This window comes from Perissodus microlepis, chromosome 8 (assembly GCF_051167445.1).
Source record: "Perissodus microlepis isolate ML-2025 ecotype Zambia chromosome 8, ASM5116744v1, whole genome shotgun sequence".
In the NCBI taxonomy this organism is placed as follows: Eukaryota; Metazoa; Chordata; class Actinopteri; order Cichliformes; family Cichlidae; genus Perissodus; species Perissodus microlepis.
The window spans coordinates 28708077-28725546 of record NC_140468.1 but is presented as its reverse complement, the minus strand read 5'-3'; the positions used below and the strand labels follow the sequence as shown (position 1 = coordinate 28725546).

Below are 17470 nucleotides of genomic sequence, written 5' to 3'. Positions count from 1 at the left end.
ACCTAACTAATAGGGTTGCAAACTCCCAGCAAAAAAAAATAGGGAACCACCCCCCCACCACCACCACCACCCTCCACCTCATGATGCTTAAACGACGTAATCAACTTTAATTTGATGCAGGGGGAAAAATGCACAGAAATAAATTATTTTTCAAGAATAATTAAATAGATTCAACATCTTTCTTCAACAGAGCTGCAGACTGCACAGATGGTACCTTCCCAAAGGAAAAAGTACTATAGCTTACTAGGGTATATTAGACTTAACAGTTACTATATACAGTAATGGACTTCTATACATTTTATATCAGATTAAAACTTTGGGTGTAAGATTCAGATAATTATTTATTAAAAGCTCGACATTTTAAATGAGAATAAGAAAGAAAAGTATGTCTTTGTGCCCCCTTTTCCCTGTTCATGCCCTATCGGCCCCCCTGGCTAAACTTTGCTAGATCCGCCCCTGCACAGTTACCAGCCGTCAGCTGTAGAAAAAGATCCTGGTGTAGAAAGTAATATTAAATACATTCTAACAACAGCTTATCAAGCTTAAACGTGCTGCTGTTGTTCAGCCGCTGGTTTCCTCTTTCTGGTGAGAAGTGGGCCAAAAACAAAGAAGAGAGACGGACTCGACAGAAAAGCCGATCAGCTGATCACTGATCAGTTTCATGATTGAAGTAGCAGCAGAAGAGGGAGGGGGAGAGGCAGTCGCTCCATAAATCGGTTGTTAAGCTTAACGTGGGAATGCTTTACAAACATTCAGAGATGAACTTACACACTTGCTTTACTTCTCTCTGGGATCACTTCCTCGGAGATGAAATGCTGGTTTGGTAGCGAAGCTCCAAATACACACAGCCGCTCTATCACATGATGCACACTGCTCCGACGTGCTACGGTTATGAGCCGAGTTACGCCATGTCGCAAGTTTTGTGAGGTGCTTTTTTGATATTTAATGGATCGGATTACATTTTTTATTTCTCTCCGATATCCGATCCAGTAATTTAGGTCAGTATCGGACCGATACCGATACGTAATATCGGATCGGTCCATCTCTAGTACAGACCAGCCAGATTATGGATCCAGCGGCATTCGCCCCACCCAAGAAGCTTCGGGAGGACTACCTGCTTCGAGGTTGGTTAACCTATGGCTGGAACATGAGGGAGAGGGATTTCTCTGCGCTGTGGAAGCCAGGCTACAGCAACTAATTTCCGGTCACCCCTGGGTACTGGACTCACTGCACCCGCTCGTACAGGATTTTATCCTCCATGAGCTCCCACATCCCAGCCGCTACAGCTCGCCTGCTCGTTTCGACGGAGGATATGTTGTCCGAACCACTGGATGTGGAGTTACCCAGCTCGTCGGAGCCGTCTCCGAGAAGGAAACGGCAGCCGCGCCAACAGCGCGTCACCCCGCAGCCGGTCTTTGGGACATCTAAACAACCGGCTGTGTGAAAAGGACACTGCCATGTCTGACACAAGGACTATTTTTCCTGGGGCTGTTTTTTGTGTTGCCGCTGAGGATAACGGTGGTTTTTCTGCCTCATCCATGTCTGTTGCTTCAAAGACCTTCTTTCTGAGCCCACAATCAGTGTGCATGACTGTGTTCACTTTGTTGCTTCTGAGCCTGGAGTTATTATGACTAGGACTGTGAATTTATGGACTGAAAATATTAAGGATACTTCTTCACCTGCATTGGCTCATTCAGGGAAAGAGGGAAAACTCACTGAAACTGTTGTTTCTGAACTTTTTCTTCCATCACTACTCTCAGCCCAGTCAGCCGCCAGGCCAGAAGCTCCATTTTCACCTCAACCTTCACTTCAGTCATTAGCTTGACCTGCTATGAAGCCACTTGTGTTGCCACTAGCCCAGTCTGCTAATCAGTGCACAGCTCAACCTTTAGTTTGGCCGCCAGTGCAATCCATAACTCGGTCTCCTGTTCAGTTGCCGCTAGCTCAGCCATTAGGTCAACTGCCTGCTCAGTCCATCGCTCAGTCAGCCCACTCATTGATTCAGCCACCATCTGTACGGGTCTCCGCTGGAGGGTCCGAGGGGCCCGTTCAGCCGCCCGTCTCCGCTGGAGGGTCCGGGTGGCCTGTTCAGCAGCTGGTCTCCGCTGGAGGGTTCGAGGGGCCCGTTCAGCCGCCCGTCTCCGCTGGAGGGTCCGGGGGGCCTGTTCAGCAGCTGGTCTCCGCTGGAGGGTTCGAGGGGCCCGTTCAGCCGCCCATCTCCGCTGGAGGGTCCGAGGGGCCCGTTCAGCCGCCCACCTCCGCTGGAGGGTTCGAGGGGCCCGTTCAGCCGCCCGTCTCCGCTGGAGGGTCCGGGGGGCCTGTTCAGCAGCTGGTCTCCGCTGGAGGGTCCGAGGGGCCCGTTCAGCCGCCCGTCTCCGCTGGAGGGTTCGAGGGGCCCGTTCAGCCTCCTGTCTCCGCTGGAGGGTCCGAGGGGCCCGTTCAGCCTCCTGTCTCCGCTGGAGGGTTCGAGGGGCCCGTTCAGCCGCCCGTCTCCGCTGGAGGGTTCGAGGGGCCCGTTCAGCCTCCTGTCTCCGCTGGAGGGTTCGAGGGGCCCGTTCAGCCTCCTGTCTCCGCTGGAGGGTCCGAGGGGCCCGTTCAGCCTCCTGTCTCCGCTGGAGGGTCCGAGGGGCCCGTTCAGCCGCCCGTCTCCGCTGGAGGGTTCGAGGGGCCCGTTCAGCCTCCTGTCTCCGCTGGAGGGTCCGAGGGGCCCGTTCAGCCTCCTGTCTCCGCTGGAGGGTCCGAGGGGCCCGTTCAGCCGCCCGTCTCCGCTGGAGGGTCCGGGGGGCCTGTTCAGCAGCTGGTCTCCGCTGGAGGGTTCGAGGGGCCCGTTCAGCCGCCCATCTCCGCTGGAGGGTCCGAGGGGCCCGTTCAGCCGCCCACCTCCGCTGGAGGGTTCGAGGGGCCCGTTCAGCCGCCCGTCTCCGCTGGAGGGTCCGGGGGGCCTGTTCAGCAGCTGGTCTCCGCTGGAGGGTCCGAGGGGCCCGTTCAGCCGCCCGTCTCCGCTGGAGGGTTCGAGGGGCCCGTTCAGCCTCCTGTCTCCGCTGGAGGGTCCGAGGGGCCCGTTCAGCCTCCCGTCTCCGCTGGAGGGTCCGAGGAGCCCGTTCAGCCTCCTGTCTCGGCTGGAGGGTTCGAGGGGCCCGTTCAGCCTCCTGTCTCCGCTGGAGGGTTCGAGGGGCCCGTTCAGCCGCCCGTCTCCGCTGGAGGGTTCGAGGGGCCCGTTCAGCCGCCCGTCTCCGCTGGAGGGTTCGAGGGGCCCGTTCAGCCTCCTGTCTCCGCTGGAGGGTCCGAGGGGCCCGTTCAGCCGCCCATCTCCGCTGGAGGGTCCGAGGGGCCCGTTCAGCCTCACGTATCATCAGCTGGGGGTTCAGGAGAACCCAGCCAGCCTCATGTCTCGTCAGCTGGGAGTTCTGGTGGACCCAGCAAGCACATCCTCGTGTCCACTGACGGCTTTGAGGAGTCCGTTCAGCCACCACGTGCTCCTTCACCTGCGGTTTCCACACCGTCGCCTGCAGCGTCACCACCTGCAGCTGCCACGCTGCTATCTGGTCCTGCCTCGTCAGGTCCTGCGGTTGTTGCACCGCCGTATGATCCAGCTTGGCCCGTACCACCTCGCCTTCGCCCTATGATGAGGCTATGCCCTCTCTAGTTTTGGTAATTCCACGCTGGTGGAAATCCAAACAAAACACTCATTAAGAGGCCCAAAAAAATTATTTAGTATTAAGGCAATAGGCAGAGTGTTACAGGCATAGTTTTTTCCTCTGAAACAATAAGTTCGGTTGGAGCAGCCTTTCAACGCCTCTCTCTGTCTCTCGCTAGCAAAGTGACCCAGACAACAAAGTAAAGCTAGTTTTCAGCTACGAGCCGACACAAACCCGACGTATTAGCCAGAGGTCCCTTTACTACGGTTCGGAGCCGCTGACCTGTTTTATATACACGCGGAATAGTTTTCTATACGAGATCGCTGCAAAAAGTGCAGCCTTACCTGATGTCCACCTACTGTTACTCATTTATATTAAGGTTTAAACATCTAGTTGGTGTTGGTATGGAGAGTAACCTTCAGTGATAAATCACACAGCAATAGGACATTCATGTAGTTGTAAAAATCATGATAATATATTAAGTAATCCAAAGTATTCAGAATACATTACTCTCATTGAGTAACGTAACGGAATACGTTACAAAATACATTTTGGGCATGTAATCTGTAATCTGTAATCTGTAGTGGAATACATTTTAAAAGTAACCTTCCCAACACTGAGCTGAGAGGAAGAAGAGAGCTTAGATTTAAAGGTACGGACTGCTCAGTGATGTTTGATAAAGTGTAAATTTAAGCACATCGAAGGTTTCTTGTTTTTAAATCACATATTGGGTTTGAACATGTTACATTATGTTTTTTTTCATATTGTGAAACCTGCTGCAAAACAAACTGAGTTAGGCTAACTGTTATTTAAAGGCTGTATGAAAAAACTTAGTGCAGGTTAGTTTGCTGCACTGTGATGGATTCAGATCAGCTGATCACAGCCTGTGCTGTAGGAAAACCCACTGGAGCTTTCAATAGAAATTATTGTGAATTATAATTCTTTCCATTTTCAGGTTCCCCCACCTGCTGAATCCACTTTAAACCTTGAGTGTACACACCGTGCTGTTTAGGGTCAACGTCCCCCTCTGGAAAGTAGACAACAGAAAACAGAGCTTCTTTTTCTCTGCTCATCTTTTACTGATGAGATAATTGTGACAATTCAAATTTAGCCGCTCCTCCCTGAGCCTGGTTGCTTATAGGGAGTCATATGACTGTTTTCTCGGTAACTGTTATTTTGATTTGCTACTATTTAAATAAAAAATAGTTTTTCATTGATTTGTAATTCAGTTTATGAAAAAAAACATAAAAATAGAAAAAAAAATTCAAATAGTCAGAATCTGCAGTTTGACACTCTATACTCACTCCCTGGTTTTAAAGCTTAAATTCAAATATGCACTGTACTGAAGGTTTGTAAAGAAACTCACGAGACCTGAGCTGGAGAGTCTTTCTGAGATGTGTCTTAGTGAAGTCCAATGTGACAGATTGTCTGTGGATAAACTACCAACAGATGGCAGTGCAAACATGTAGCACTGCCAGCATTCGAGGCTGGAGAGGGACACCCTCACCAGCTATTTAAGGCTTCTGCATAAAAATATGGTAATTTTTCTACTACTTCTTCTTCTTCTTATTATTATTATTATTAGTTACCACATCGGTCTATGCAACATTTTGATTTACAAAATCAAAGAAAAACCATACAAAACACGACTGTATCAATAATATTTTGATATTTTGATTTGATTGGTGATGCCTGGTTGTTCTTCATGTACCAAATTCTGTATATAAAAATAATTAGTAAATCTTTGAAGCTCAGCTAGCACTCATGATGAAACTGAACATTTCAGTACGACCAACGATGCACGTTTCTTTTATTTATACTCCCACATGTCGCAGACTTTAAGCATGTGCGTGCATGTGTGCGTGTTTGTGTGTGTGTCTGTGTGTGTGTGTGTGTTTAATCACTCCATGCACAGAGGCACAGTTGGACAGAAAAAATAAGACCCAATAAGAGTGAATTCCTAGTGAGTGGTAAAAGCCTGCATTTATTTCCATTATTAATTATAGTCATTACTGTGTCTCCTCCTGCTGAGGGGAGGAGAAGAAGAGAGAAAAGAAAAAAGAATTAGCACCTCCAAGTCTGAAACCATCCACAGCCTCAATACAATCAGTCGACCTGCTGCCCCAAGTGGAGGGTTCGAGTATCTAGAGATCTTGATCATAAGTGAAGTGAGAAAGGATTGGGAGATGAAGCAGGGAGTCTCTTCCTTAGCAGTAGGGTGAGAAGTTCAGTCATTTTGTAGGAACTCAAAGAAGAGCTGCTATTCTTCCCTATTGAAAGAGTCAGTTAAGGTGGTTCTGGGTCCTGAGTAGGACGCTTCCTCGATGGCTCCAAGATGAGGCGTCTTGGGTGAAGAACCTGGGGCAGATCTAAGAGACACAGGAGATGTCTCTTGGATGGTTTTTGACCCAGATCCAAATAAGGTGCAGAAAATGGATAGTTTGAAGCATGTGTACAGGCAATAGTTTGAACATAATTTCCTGTACACATAGCTTCTGTGGATAAAAGCTCATTGCAAGGGGAAAGACATCTAAATCTATGAACCTTAATGAAGTTTAGATTCATTTCAAAAATGCTGTCCAGTACCCGTCAGCTGAGTCCCACAGGTTAACCAACCCTGATAGAGCTCCTTTTCCAGGTCATGACTTCAGTGTTCACCATCTGGTTCAGAGACCGCCATTTGCAACAAGCACTGCCACCTTGTGGATCAGCTCCGAACATCTGCACCTACAATAGAAGTGAGGAACATGACGCGTTTGGACTCAGTGTGCTAAGCGTGTCTCAAAATGCTGGTGAAGTTCTGCCAGAGTTGGAAACTGAAGCTCTAGGTCATGTATGGGTGCAGCAGAGCCACCCAGTATCCTCCCTCACGACCTGCAAATATGCAAGTAAAAATAAATACATCTATTCATTATCAGTTGCAATTACTCTTTGCTCCAGGTTTGAACTCTTTAATGACGGTGATTTCTCCCTCCAGCTGAGAATAAAGACTCCAATACGACTGTCTCTAACTCGTTTGGCCTTCACTGTGATTTGTACAATTATCTTTTTCTTAATATAAATTATACATAAACTATGTACATTAATTTTCCATGAATCTCACTTTGGTGAGCTTGTTCTATGTTAGAGTAATGCTGCAAAGGAAAACTGCAATGGCATCAGGACACACCAGTGGTAGAGTAATAGTTACTGTAAGAGTAACTCTAGTAGAGTGAAACAAATCTATACTCTGGCACAAAGGTGAAAGGTTATGTATATTAAGATGTTTTTCAAGTCATCGTCAGGTGAAGGCTGGACAGCACTGCTGGTTATGCAGAGACACACACATTTGTTTGTGGTGAGTTTTATGTTGGACTCCCATTGTGGGAGGCACAGCAACAACTCTTCCACATGTTAATACAAAGTTCCAGGATTTCAAGATATTTTGAGCCCCTTGAGAGAACAATGGAGGGGTTCCACTATTGTGGACCCTTAAATTAGCATTGTGATGTATTTATGGCAGTCCTGTGCAACATTAACGTTTTGGGAGGAAAAATGATGGCACATTCGGTCGGGGGTAAAGACCCTGTAAATCTGGTGTCTTGCACTTAGCATGCTTTATTATGCAGACTGTCGAGCCTCCCATCAGGATCATCTTACTCCGAGCTCATGCTTGTTCTTTCCTTTTCCCTTTAATTGTCTGCCTCCACTATTTTCCATCCGACTTGCTTAGCCCATCTTCCTTTTTGCTCCACATACTCTTCTTCTGTCTTTAATTTTTAATTCAGTTGCTCAACATTTTATTATAAAATGACTGTTTTTATTTCTGTGTGTCACTATACAACATATCCTGCATGCTGCAGTTCTAGATGAACGACATTTTGAGCATTCAAGGCCTGTAAGGACACTCTTTAAAAACCTGTGCATGCAAAACAAGGGGAGGAAAAAATCTCTCTATATATAAACAGGAAAGCTCAAATTTCACTTAGCGAGAAAATCACTGAGCAATTAGAGTTAATTAGTGCTCAGTGAATATCTTGGTTTTGCTGGACGATAGTGGTTTATTGGCCCTCTAATACAGAAAAATATAGATCCAACCTAAAGCTGTCAAACTGAGGACAGTGTGTTACATTATTTACCGCTCAACGGTACTTCTAGTTTTGAATTCATTCAGGAGCTACACTGCTGTGCTGTGGTATCCCCTGACTACCATATATATATATATATATATATATATATATATATATATATATATATATATATATCTTAGCTGCTCCTAGGACTTCACTGCGACACTGTTACCTTCACATCCCGATGTCATTGCTGTATATCCTGGTGGTGTGGATCAGTGAATTGATGTCTCGTTCACTCTTGGCATACAGCTTGATGTCATCCACGATCAGGAGGTGGCTGACAACTGCTCCATTTCGTGGTCGGTATCCGTAGCCAGTCTTATCAAAGATCTCACTGAGGGGGTTCAGTCCTATGCAGAACAGCAGTGGGGACAGAGCATCTCCTTGGCAGATCCCGTACTTGATGGTGACTTGTGCTATGGACTTGAGGTTGGTGGTGCTGTCCAACTCTTCATATTGGAGACCTTTTCTTGGATGTCTGCCACTGTGATGGTTGCTGGACCCTGTTCAGGGAAGTTGCTGTGGTCTGCTCTTAGATCCACTAGCCAATAAGTGTTGCTGTTATGGGTTGCGTCCTTGTCCCATATGCTCTTCCAGTATAGTTCCGTCTCCAGCCTCGATGGTGCTGTTATCATGTTGTTCACCTGCCACTGAGAGTACACTTTGGCTGGTTCTGTGGAGAACAGCTGGTTTATTCTCCTGCCTTCTATCTCTCTAGTGTACCTCTTCAAGCGGCTGGCCAAGGCTATGAGTCGTTGCTTGGCAGTTTCCAAGGCCTCAGGTATGGACAGCTTCCTGTATTTTTTATGCACCTTCTTCATCGCACCTTTCTGCAGCTCTGACAGCTGGCTAACCTCCCTCCGTGCTGCTTTGGATTTTGGCCTCCTTGTCCATGGAGGGTACTGCTCCTTATGGTGTTCTTGTAGCCAAGCATCTCACTGATCACTGCTGCTGTGGTGTACATCAGCTGGTTAGTCTCGGTAATGGTGGCTGTAGGTATTGTCCATAGTACTCCATTCACATCGCATGAATGAGATTCAGTCTCATTTATCAGTCTGTAGCTGTGAGAGCAGTTCCTTCTTCCGAGTGTTGGAACACTGAGCTACTAGTTGTTTCACTGTCAGTCTGGATGTTGGAAATCAAAGATTCCATAGGTCTTTAATCCTATTCTTGTAACCACTTCCGCTGGGGCTACTTGCATAGCAACATTCCAACAGTGGCTTATTTTCATCTCTTGCCCCTTTGTGCCTTCTTGTTCCTGTAGCGCACTTCTCATCAGTGCGTCCTGGTTCCTCAACACATGACCTGGACCTTGTTAATCTGGGCGATGTCCGAGCTGAGCTGGTATGGCTTCAGTTTTATATATTTTTATATAAACAATATAGGATATCAAACAATCTGACATCCTGAGAATGGGCTGATGATTCTCAGCTCTAGGCCCTCTTGTTCTCATTGAATATTGCAGTAATAAGCCATTTGTTACAGAGTACAATGCAGTGGGCCTACGTTTCATCAGCTTCCTTTAACAAACATCATAACGATTATTCCTGACCTGATAAAGTACAGGCTGAACGGTTAAAGTTAGAATAAGCTGCCATGGTTGATCATCTATGGGGAAAATGAACTCTTGTATTTCTATCACTCTCTCTCCTCCTCTGGTTTTACTTGGTTGCTCCTTCTGGGTATCTATAGGAAGACAGAGAGCATATTAACTATTGATAATCTGTGAAACAGCATCACACACAGACATAAAATTGCTGTCTAAATGTATTCAGAGACTGCTCGTAAAACTGTAATTATACACATTACTTTGAATATGAAATGCTGGGTGACAGTTATTGTCGGGGCTAATAAAATCCATGCATCTTCTAAGCTCCTGAGTGCAACACGCACAGAGCACCTTTAATATGTCTTATGGGCTAACACACTATAAGGTCTTTCTCCTGAGCCTGGTCTCAGCCAGCCTACTGAAGCTTGAATCATATGGTGAGAAGCTCAAAAGGGCAAAGAGGAAGGAGGCTACAAAAGGAACAAAACAGAAAAACTGACAAAGCCTGTGGGAAGCCACGCAGGCTAAAGACGGACCAACTGAACTCCATCTGACAAGAAAAACAGAGAGGAAAAGAGAAAAAGGGCAAAATAAGCCACACAAGGAAATAATCTTTAAACTCTAACAGGAAGTTACTGAAAAGAAGACATGAAACACACACATACACACACACCAGACCATACAGTCCTGGATTCTTCTTGGCTCTCAGCGAAGGCGGTCGCACTTTTCTCCTCTCCTCCTCACCCTTATCTTTCCTGCTTAGCCTCTGTGTCCTTGTCTTGTCTCGTGTGCATTACTTTCCCTGGAACAGTCTCTCACTGTCGTTCTCTAAAACCTAAAAGACAATTATGGATTTGATCAACTGGTCTCTGAATGCTATTGACACCCTTTTCTCAACGAGAAGTCTGGGCTCGGGAGAGCCCGAGTGCCCTGGAGGGACTTTCCCTGCCGGATACACGATGGACGGGTGGCAGAACTGGAGGGTCATGTGCCTGGCGGGACTGTCGATCGAGGACGCTGAAGATATCTATCTATTCGGAACCGTGATAACAGGGTTCTTGCTGATTGGAGTTGGCTTAGCCCTGATTTATCGGAGAAATAAGAGAGCGGAACCGGCTGTTCAAACCTCCCCAAGGCTGCCCGCTGGAATCGAAGCGATGGGACGAGGCGCGACCTCTCACAACGAACGTAATATGGTCAACACCTTGGAGACGCTTGCATCGGCTGTGAAGGCTCAAAGCAACAACATTGAGCGTATGGGGGGATACATCAGAGAGAGGCCTGCTCAAAATGAGACCCTTGAGCGACAGTTGGAAGACATCACGGAATGGATCACTGCAGTTGTGAGGTCTCAGAATCAAAAGAATGACAACACCATGGAACAGAAGTTTGATACCATCATGGGGAGGCTCGCGACTCTCCAACGGGAGATCGAGAGACCAGTGTCAGAGTGTTAGGGCAGCCTGAAAATTCTCCTGGGCTGGAAATTTACAAAATCAACATCAACATTGCGGACCCCCATCACGGCGCCAGCTGCAGGCCCAAGGCTGGAGCCGAACAATCACTCCCTGATAACGACTGTGTTACGGCTATTCTTCCCGTCCCATGCAAGGACACCTGGATTGGCTGGAGGACTGTTTACTTAGCCTGATAGGCCGAAGGACACCGTCTCAGCTGAACTATGGACACGCACACACATACACTTACACTGATAAGCACTCACTCATCCCCCCTCCCTTTCCAACGCCTTCGACGCTTGTTGCCCCCTGGGAACACGAGGCGGGTCCGGGCCCGTGCTGTCGAAGAGATGACAGCGCCGTCGCAGGATGGCTGCTGTGTTGCCTGGGGTTACTCCTCATCCCCTACCCATCCCTGTGGCTTGTCATGTCTTCCATAATGTTGTACTGTGGACATTTATGTGCTTTTTTGTGCAGAGGAGTTTTTTTGTTTCCTGTTCTCGTGCTGTCCTACCATGGAAGCACAGCATGAGTGGAGGTCTCTTTTTTTCCTCTTGTACCTTCCCGTTGTTGTGTACATTTCAGTGTTTTTCTTGTAACGCTACCGATCTCCGACTTGTAATCCCATGTGATGTCTGTGTTATGTGTGTAAGGTCGGGGGGGGGTTACCATCTCGCTGCAGGGCAACCTGCTTGCGACAAATAAAGCTGTCATTCATTCATACACCTGCAGAGGTAGTCATTCATGTTATACTATTCTGTGGTGCATGTGTAGGTGGTGTAATGTAAATTCCCTGTGTACAAGCCTACACTGATGTCTGCACCAACTCTGCTGCTCACCATTTGAGCAAAATTTATGTCACTTGGACCCAAACAGACACTAGCGCACTCGTGGACACACACACACACACACACACACACACACACACACACACTCCTTTTGATAAAGCGTAAAGTTAAAACTGGCTCAGGCAGCACTCTGCATTTATTTATGAGTTATTATGTCATGAGCTGTGTGGGGACGAAGAAACTCAAACTAGACTAAACTTAAGACCAGTAATGAACCTAAAACACAAAAGAGAACACAAACACAAGAACTGAAAACACAGGGTCAAATGACCCAGAAACATGACATATTATTAACCTCTGTCTCTCTTCCACAGCATGTCTTTATCCTGTCTTCCTTCTCTCACCCCAACCAATCACAGCAGATGGCCCCGCCCCTCCCTGAGCCTGGTTCTGCCGGAGGTTTCTTCCTGTTAAAAGGGAGTTTTTCCTTCCCACTGTCGCCAAAGTGCTTGATCATAGGGGGTCATATGATTGTTGGGGTTGCTTCTGTATTATTGTAGGTATTTACCTTACAATATAAAGAGCCTTGTGGCAACTGTTGATGTGGTGCTGTATAAATAAAACTAAATTAAGTTGAGTTAAATTTTATCTTTCAGCTCATGTCCCCAGTTGGTCTCAGCAGATGTCTGCCATGCCCTGAGCCTAGTTCTGCTTGAAGTCTGCTCCTTTTAAAGGGACTTCCTCCTCCCCATAGTGATCACTCATACCCACATAGCAAAACTGGTATGGCCCGGATCTGGCACACACATTGTGCTTACACATGGCCCACATATCGCAAAGAATGACGTCCCTTCGGTGGCCCAGATCAGGTTTGCCAAAGGTGGCCCACACATGGGACCAGTTTACTTACTTACTTGACATACATCCTGCCATGACACCAGGCAGTCAGAAGTGCCGGCTTGATGCGGGACCGGGGAGGACCTGTTTTCTATGAACCTGGGCCACATAAACCAAACCATAATGGGTCCAGATATGGCATGCCATCACATAAACAGTGCCATCTATGCCAGGCAAGGCCCATATCTGGGTGAAATACCACTTACCATGCCAGAAGTCAGCCAGCAGTGTCGGCTTGATACCAGATCCGGGCCAGAACTGTCTGGTATGTGGGAAGGGGATCATGTGATTGTTGGGGTTACCCCCTCTGTGCGGTGGGCTGTTTACCTTACAATAGAAAGATCTTCCAGGTACATTTCCTTATAGGGACACTATTTTGGTTTTGTGTGTGTGTGTGTGTGTGTGTGTGTGTAACAGAGAGAGAAAGAGGGAAAGTGACATCTGTTTCTTGTCTTTGGCTTGTGGCTGAAGGAAGATCTGAGAGAGCTAGCTGATGCCTGGAGGAGAGATAACTGAAAATCAAAGGAGGACCATATTAATTTGATTAGGCAGCGCTGGATTGCTCCAGATTAAATTAGATTTCATTATGACATGCAATTAAAAAGAACCTGCTGATGAAGATGGCTGGGGAGGGACAAAGGAGAAGTGACACAAGGTGGAGAAGTGGAGAGGAAAGGTGGAGAACTTTTTTTTTAAATACACGATCTGATGTTCTAAAAACTAAAAAACAAAAACTTAAACTGTGACATGTTGCTGTTATATATAACTAAAAATAAAAGGTGGAAATAGACATGATAGGTCAAGACTAGGGATTTGCACCACTAGTCAACAACATGACTAATTGCAGTTATCGTCACCAGTCAGTACTAGACATATTAGTCCATCCATCCATCCATCCATCCATTCGCTTCTGCTTAATCTTTTCAGGGTAGACATATTAGTCATTTAATCTAATTGTTAACATTTGAATTGATGCCCATGCCGGTAAATGTTCTGCAGCCATCTGTCACCAGCTGCCACAGAGCTGCAGCCCCGAGATCATTGGGCAAATCCCATAACTCTGTTAATCTAGATCCAATCTTTTTGTTAGGTTTATTATTAGTTATTTTGAAGGAATGAGACTGCAGATACAAGCAGTGAAAATGAGCTTTCTCCACAGGGTGGCTGGGCTCTCTCTTAGGGAAAGGTGGAGGAGTTCAGTCATTTGGGCTCAGAGTAGATCTGTCACTTCTGCTGCTAATCGAAAGAAGCTGCGTAAAGGGAGGTCTGGGTTTCTCTAATCAGAAACTTTTTTGTTGTTTTGTTTGATTTTAGCTTGTATGGAGAAAATTGTTATGAATTGTGGAATAACGTGTAGCGTTCATAATGCATGCACAATACTTTTTCAGATGTTATTTTGTCACATTTTAATAATATGTGATGATCTTTTGTAGTAATATATTTCCATACTTTTTAAAGTCTTCTTTTTGGACCACAACACCAGATTGAGTGTAGGTGTCCAAAAGCTGCGCCTGGGGTACTGAAGCTACAAAAGAGGAGCGAACATAAAGGGAATAATGTGTTTTTAGTGTCATGTAAATTCAAATGTAACGTTTCTATCAGCTCAACAAACACCAACAAACACACAAACTGTTTGTGTCGCAGCTAAATGTCCAGCTGCTGTATTTGACAGGGAGAGGAAAGAGAGCTAAGTTCACTCACAGATGGAGAAAGATAAGAAAGAAGAACAGGAGAGGAAGAAGAGAGCTTAGAGTTAAAGTTAAGGACTGCTCAGTTTGATAAAGTGGAAATTGAAAGTTTACACGTAAGGCTTATTATTTTTTAAATTTGATGGGTCTGTACATGTTACATTATATTTGTTCATGTTGTAAAACATACTGCAAAACAAACTGAGGCAGAGTAGTGTGTTATTTAGAGGCTGCATGAAAGTCCTCTGCAGGTTAGTTTGTTTATCTGTGATGGATTCAAAGTAAAGAACAGTGTGTGGCTGGTGCTCAGTGCCTGTGCTGCTCATGGTCAGAGTTAGGTTACATAAAGGGCAGCAGAGATTATTTTGATGTTAAGCTGATGATGCTTAGAGTCAGTCACTCAATTTTTCCTTCATACCAACTTTATACTCCATCCATCTTCTTCCGATTATCTGGGGCCAGGTTGTGGGGGCAGCAGCCTTAGCAGAAAGGCCCTGCTTTTGCTAAGGCTGCTAGCTTGTCCATGGGAACACCAAAGGCCAGCCAAGAGATATGATCCCTCCATTGTGACCTGGGTCTGTCCCCGGGCCTCCTCCCGGTAGGACATGCCTGGAACACCTCCCCCCGTCTCTAAGAGAGAAACCAGCCACCCTTCGGCTGATGCATAGGAGACCAACTTAGGGTTGTCGGGGCGATCATGGCTCAAGAGTTGGGAGTTCGCCTTGTAATCGGAAGGTTGCCGGTTCGAGCCCTGTTTTGGACAGTATCGGTCGTTGTGTCCTTGGGCAAGACACTTCACTGGTGCCTACTGGTGGTGGTCAGAGGGCCCGGTGGCGCCAGTGTCCGGCAGCCTCGCCTCTGTCAGTGCGCCCCAGGGTGGCTGTGGCTACAATGTAGCTGCCATCACCAGTGTGTGAATGGGTGGATGACTGGATGTGTAAAGCGCTTTGGGGTCCTTAGGGACTAGTAAAGCGCTATACAAATACAGACCATTTAGCATCTTGCCCAAGGCTATTTAGCATGCAGACTGGGATCAAACCACCAACCTTCCAATCGGAAGATGACCTGCTCTACCCCCTGAGCTACAGCCACCTCTTTCTTGTATGTGCAATCTCATTCTTATGGTCACTACCCGCAGCTCATGACCATAGGGTGAGGGTAGGGATGCAGATCGACTATTTAACCAAAAGGAGCAAAGAAAGACATTGACAACTTCACAGGACACCTGTAATATTTCATTCAATTCAATTTCTTCAATTCAGCGTTATTTTACAACAGCCACCTCAAGGTGCTTTATATTCTAGGGTAGATACCCTACAATAATAGAGAGGAAACCCCAACAATCACATAAAGTATCTGGTTTAACTCCATGTTTCTATAATTGTTAGGGCTGAGTTTTATATAGATTTAGAAGCAGGAAATTCGAGGTCATCTAGGTCTTTAATACATTTATGGACAGGTGGCATCGCTGAGTCAATGCTGGAATTCACTGAGCTCCTGAGAGCGACCCATTAATTCAAAAACGTTTGTAGAAGCTGTCTGCATGGTTAGGTGCTTGGTTTTACACACCTGTGGTGGAAGTGATTGGGAGACCTGAATTCAATTATTTGGATGGGTGAGTGAATATTCTGGGCATTATGGTGTATCTACCATCCCTCGTCCACATGTCCAGTTCCTCTCAGCCTTGTCTCTCGAACTTTGTTTCCAAATTGCTGAGCCTGAGCTGTCCCTCTGATGGACATTTCTAATGTTGTCCATCCTGCTCACTCACAGTAAAAACCTGAACATGTTCAGCTTGGCCTCCTGTCTTTTTGTCAGAGCTCCAGTCTCCGAACACACTTCTTTGTCCTCATACGTGTCCTGCAGCATCCTCCCACACTCCTCTGCCCCTCCTGACTTACAGTACCACAGTTCCTCTCTTGGTGCCCATCGCAGTATGCTCTAATCACCTTAGGCAAACTCTCTACCATCTTATCCAGCTTACTTATTCTTTCTTCTGATATCCGTCTGATAGGAATACATACGATGAAGATTCAACATCACTGCTTCCCTTTCCAGCTTCAAACTCCTGATCCTGTCTGGCACTCTTCCCCTCCACAGCACTCCTACTCCATGGTGGAACAGTTTGAATCTGATGCTCCTGGCCTTGCTTCCCTTCCACCTGCTCTCCAGCACACACAATAAACCTTCCTTCTCTCCATCGTGTAAGCCAGCTCTCTCCCCTAATCAGTCACCTCCACACTATTTATTCAGACCTGGGACTTGCACTAGGAGGACAGTGACTTGAACTTATAGTTGTGGCACATGCAGATAAGTTAAAAACACTGGATGTAATCTACCTCCCCACACCTGGCTCCAGTGACTGATTGAATCACAATCACTCCATCAAACACTGGAGTCGGAGCGGGCACGCTCCGTTTTGCGTAACTATTTTTAAATCCCGGTAGATCTGCAACCACGTAAGCTAGCGCAATAATTTTTTTGCATATGAAACCGGAGGAGTTGTACTTACATCTTATGCCATCAGCTTGTCCTAGGTCACGGTTTCCTTCCACATATAGCTTTGCAAAAACTGCATAAAAAGCACTTGCAGCAACAAAAACATAATATTACAGAAACACGCTTTGCCGATCTGATCAGCTGTTTGTAACACTTCCTACGTCCATCAGTGGGAACTATCGCATGTCTGCCATGACCTACCCGAAACCGGAAGTGACGTCATTTTGCGGAAATGTAGTTTTTTGCCTTCAGGGCCTCATGAGCCTATACTGGTGTTTTTACAAGTTATGTTTGACTTTATGACTTTCTGTGTCGTTTCTGGGATGCTTAGGACTCATGTTGCACTGCTGGAAATAGTTTATTTTGATGCACATGCTGCTTTTTTGCAAATGTGCATCATAATATTTATTTTCGTTTTTCCTGCAGTATATAAAAATTGGTGTATTTCAAAAATAAAACTATAAAGACACTTAAAATAAATTTCCTGTGATGGGAAACTAGTTTGTGCAACTTTTTTGTATTTGCAGTTTTGAGGGATAAGCCTCTTAAATTTCTCTAACTAGAAATATATGTTAAAAAAACAAAAATGATTTTCTATTTTTTTGTAGTTTATTGCACTTTTTTGAAATTTATGTAATTACTATGCACTTAATGCATACATATTATTAAAATTTGGCCTATAATGGTTGTATTGATGTATAGCAACTTGAAATGCTCCCAAAAATGGCTCCACAGCATGTAAAAATATAATATAAGCTCTGGCGGACTTGGTTCTATGGTAGGTCTTAAAGGGTTAATGTACTGCTGAGGAGGACGAATGGATTATGGGGAACTGCACAACA

At 46.0% G+C, this 17470-nt stretch overlaps 2 protein-coding genes across 8 annotated transcripts in view; both read left to right on the top strand.

Moving 5' to 3' along the window:
* LOC146382158 (RNA binding protein fox-1 homolog 3-like) overlaps positions 1–17470 on the top strand; it is a 530501-nt gene that overhangs the window by 151601 nt on the left and 361430 nt on the right. The window lies entirely within an intron of this gene.
* On the top strand, positions 7935–11479 carry LOC146382160 (uncharacterized). The gene has a single exon (XM_084938491.1). It carries the CDS (start codon positions 10148–10150, stop codon positions 10754–10756), a length of 609 nt encoding a protein of 202 aa, XP_084794617.1. The 5' UTR covers positions 7935–10147; the 3' UTR covers positions 10757–11479.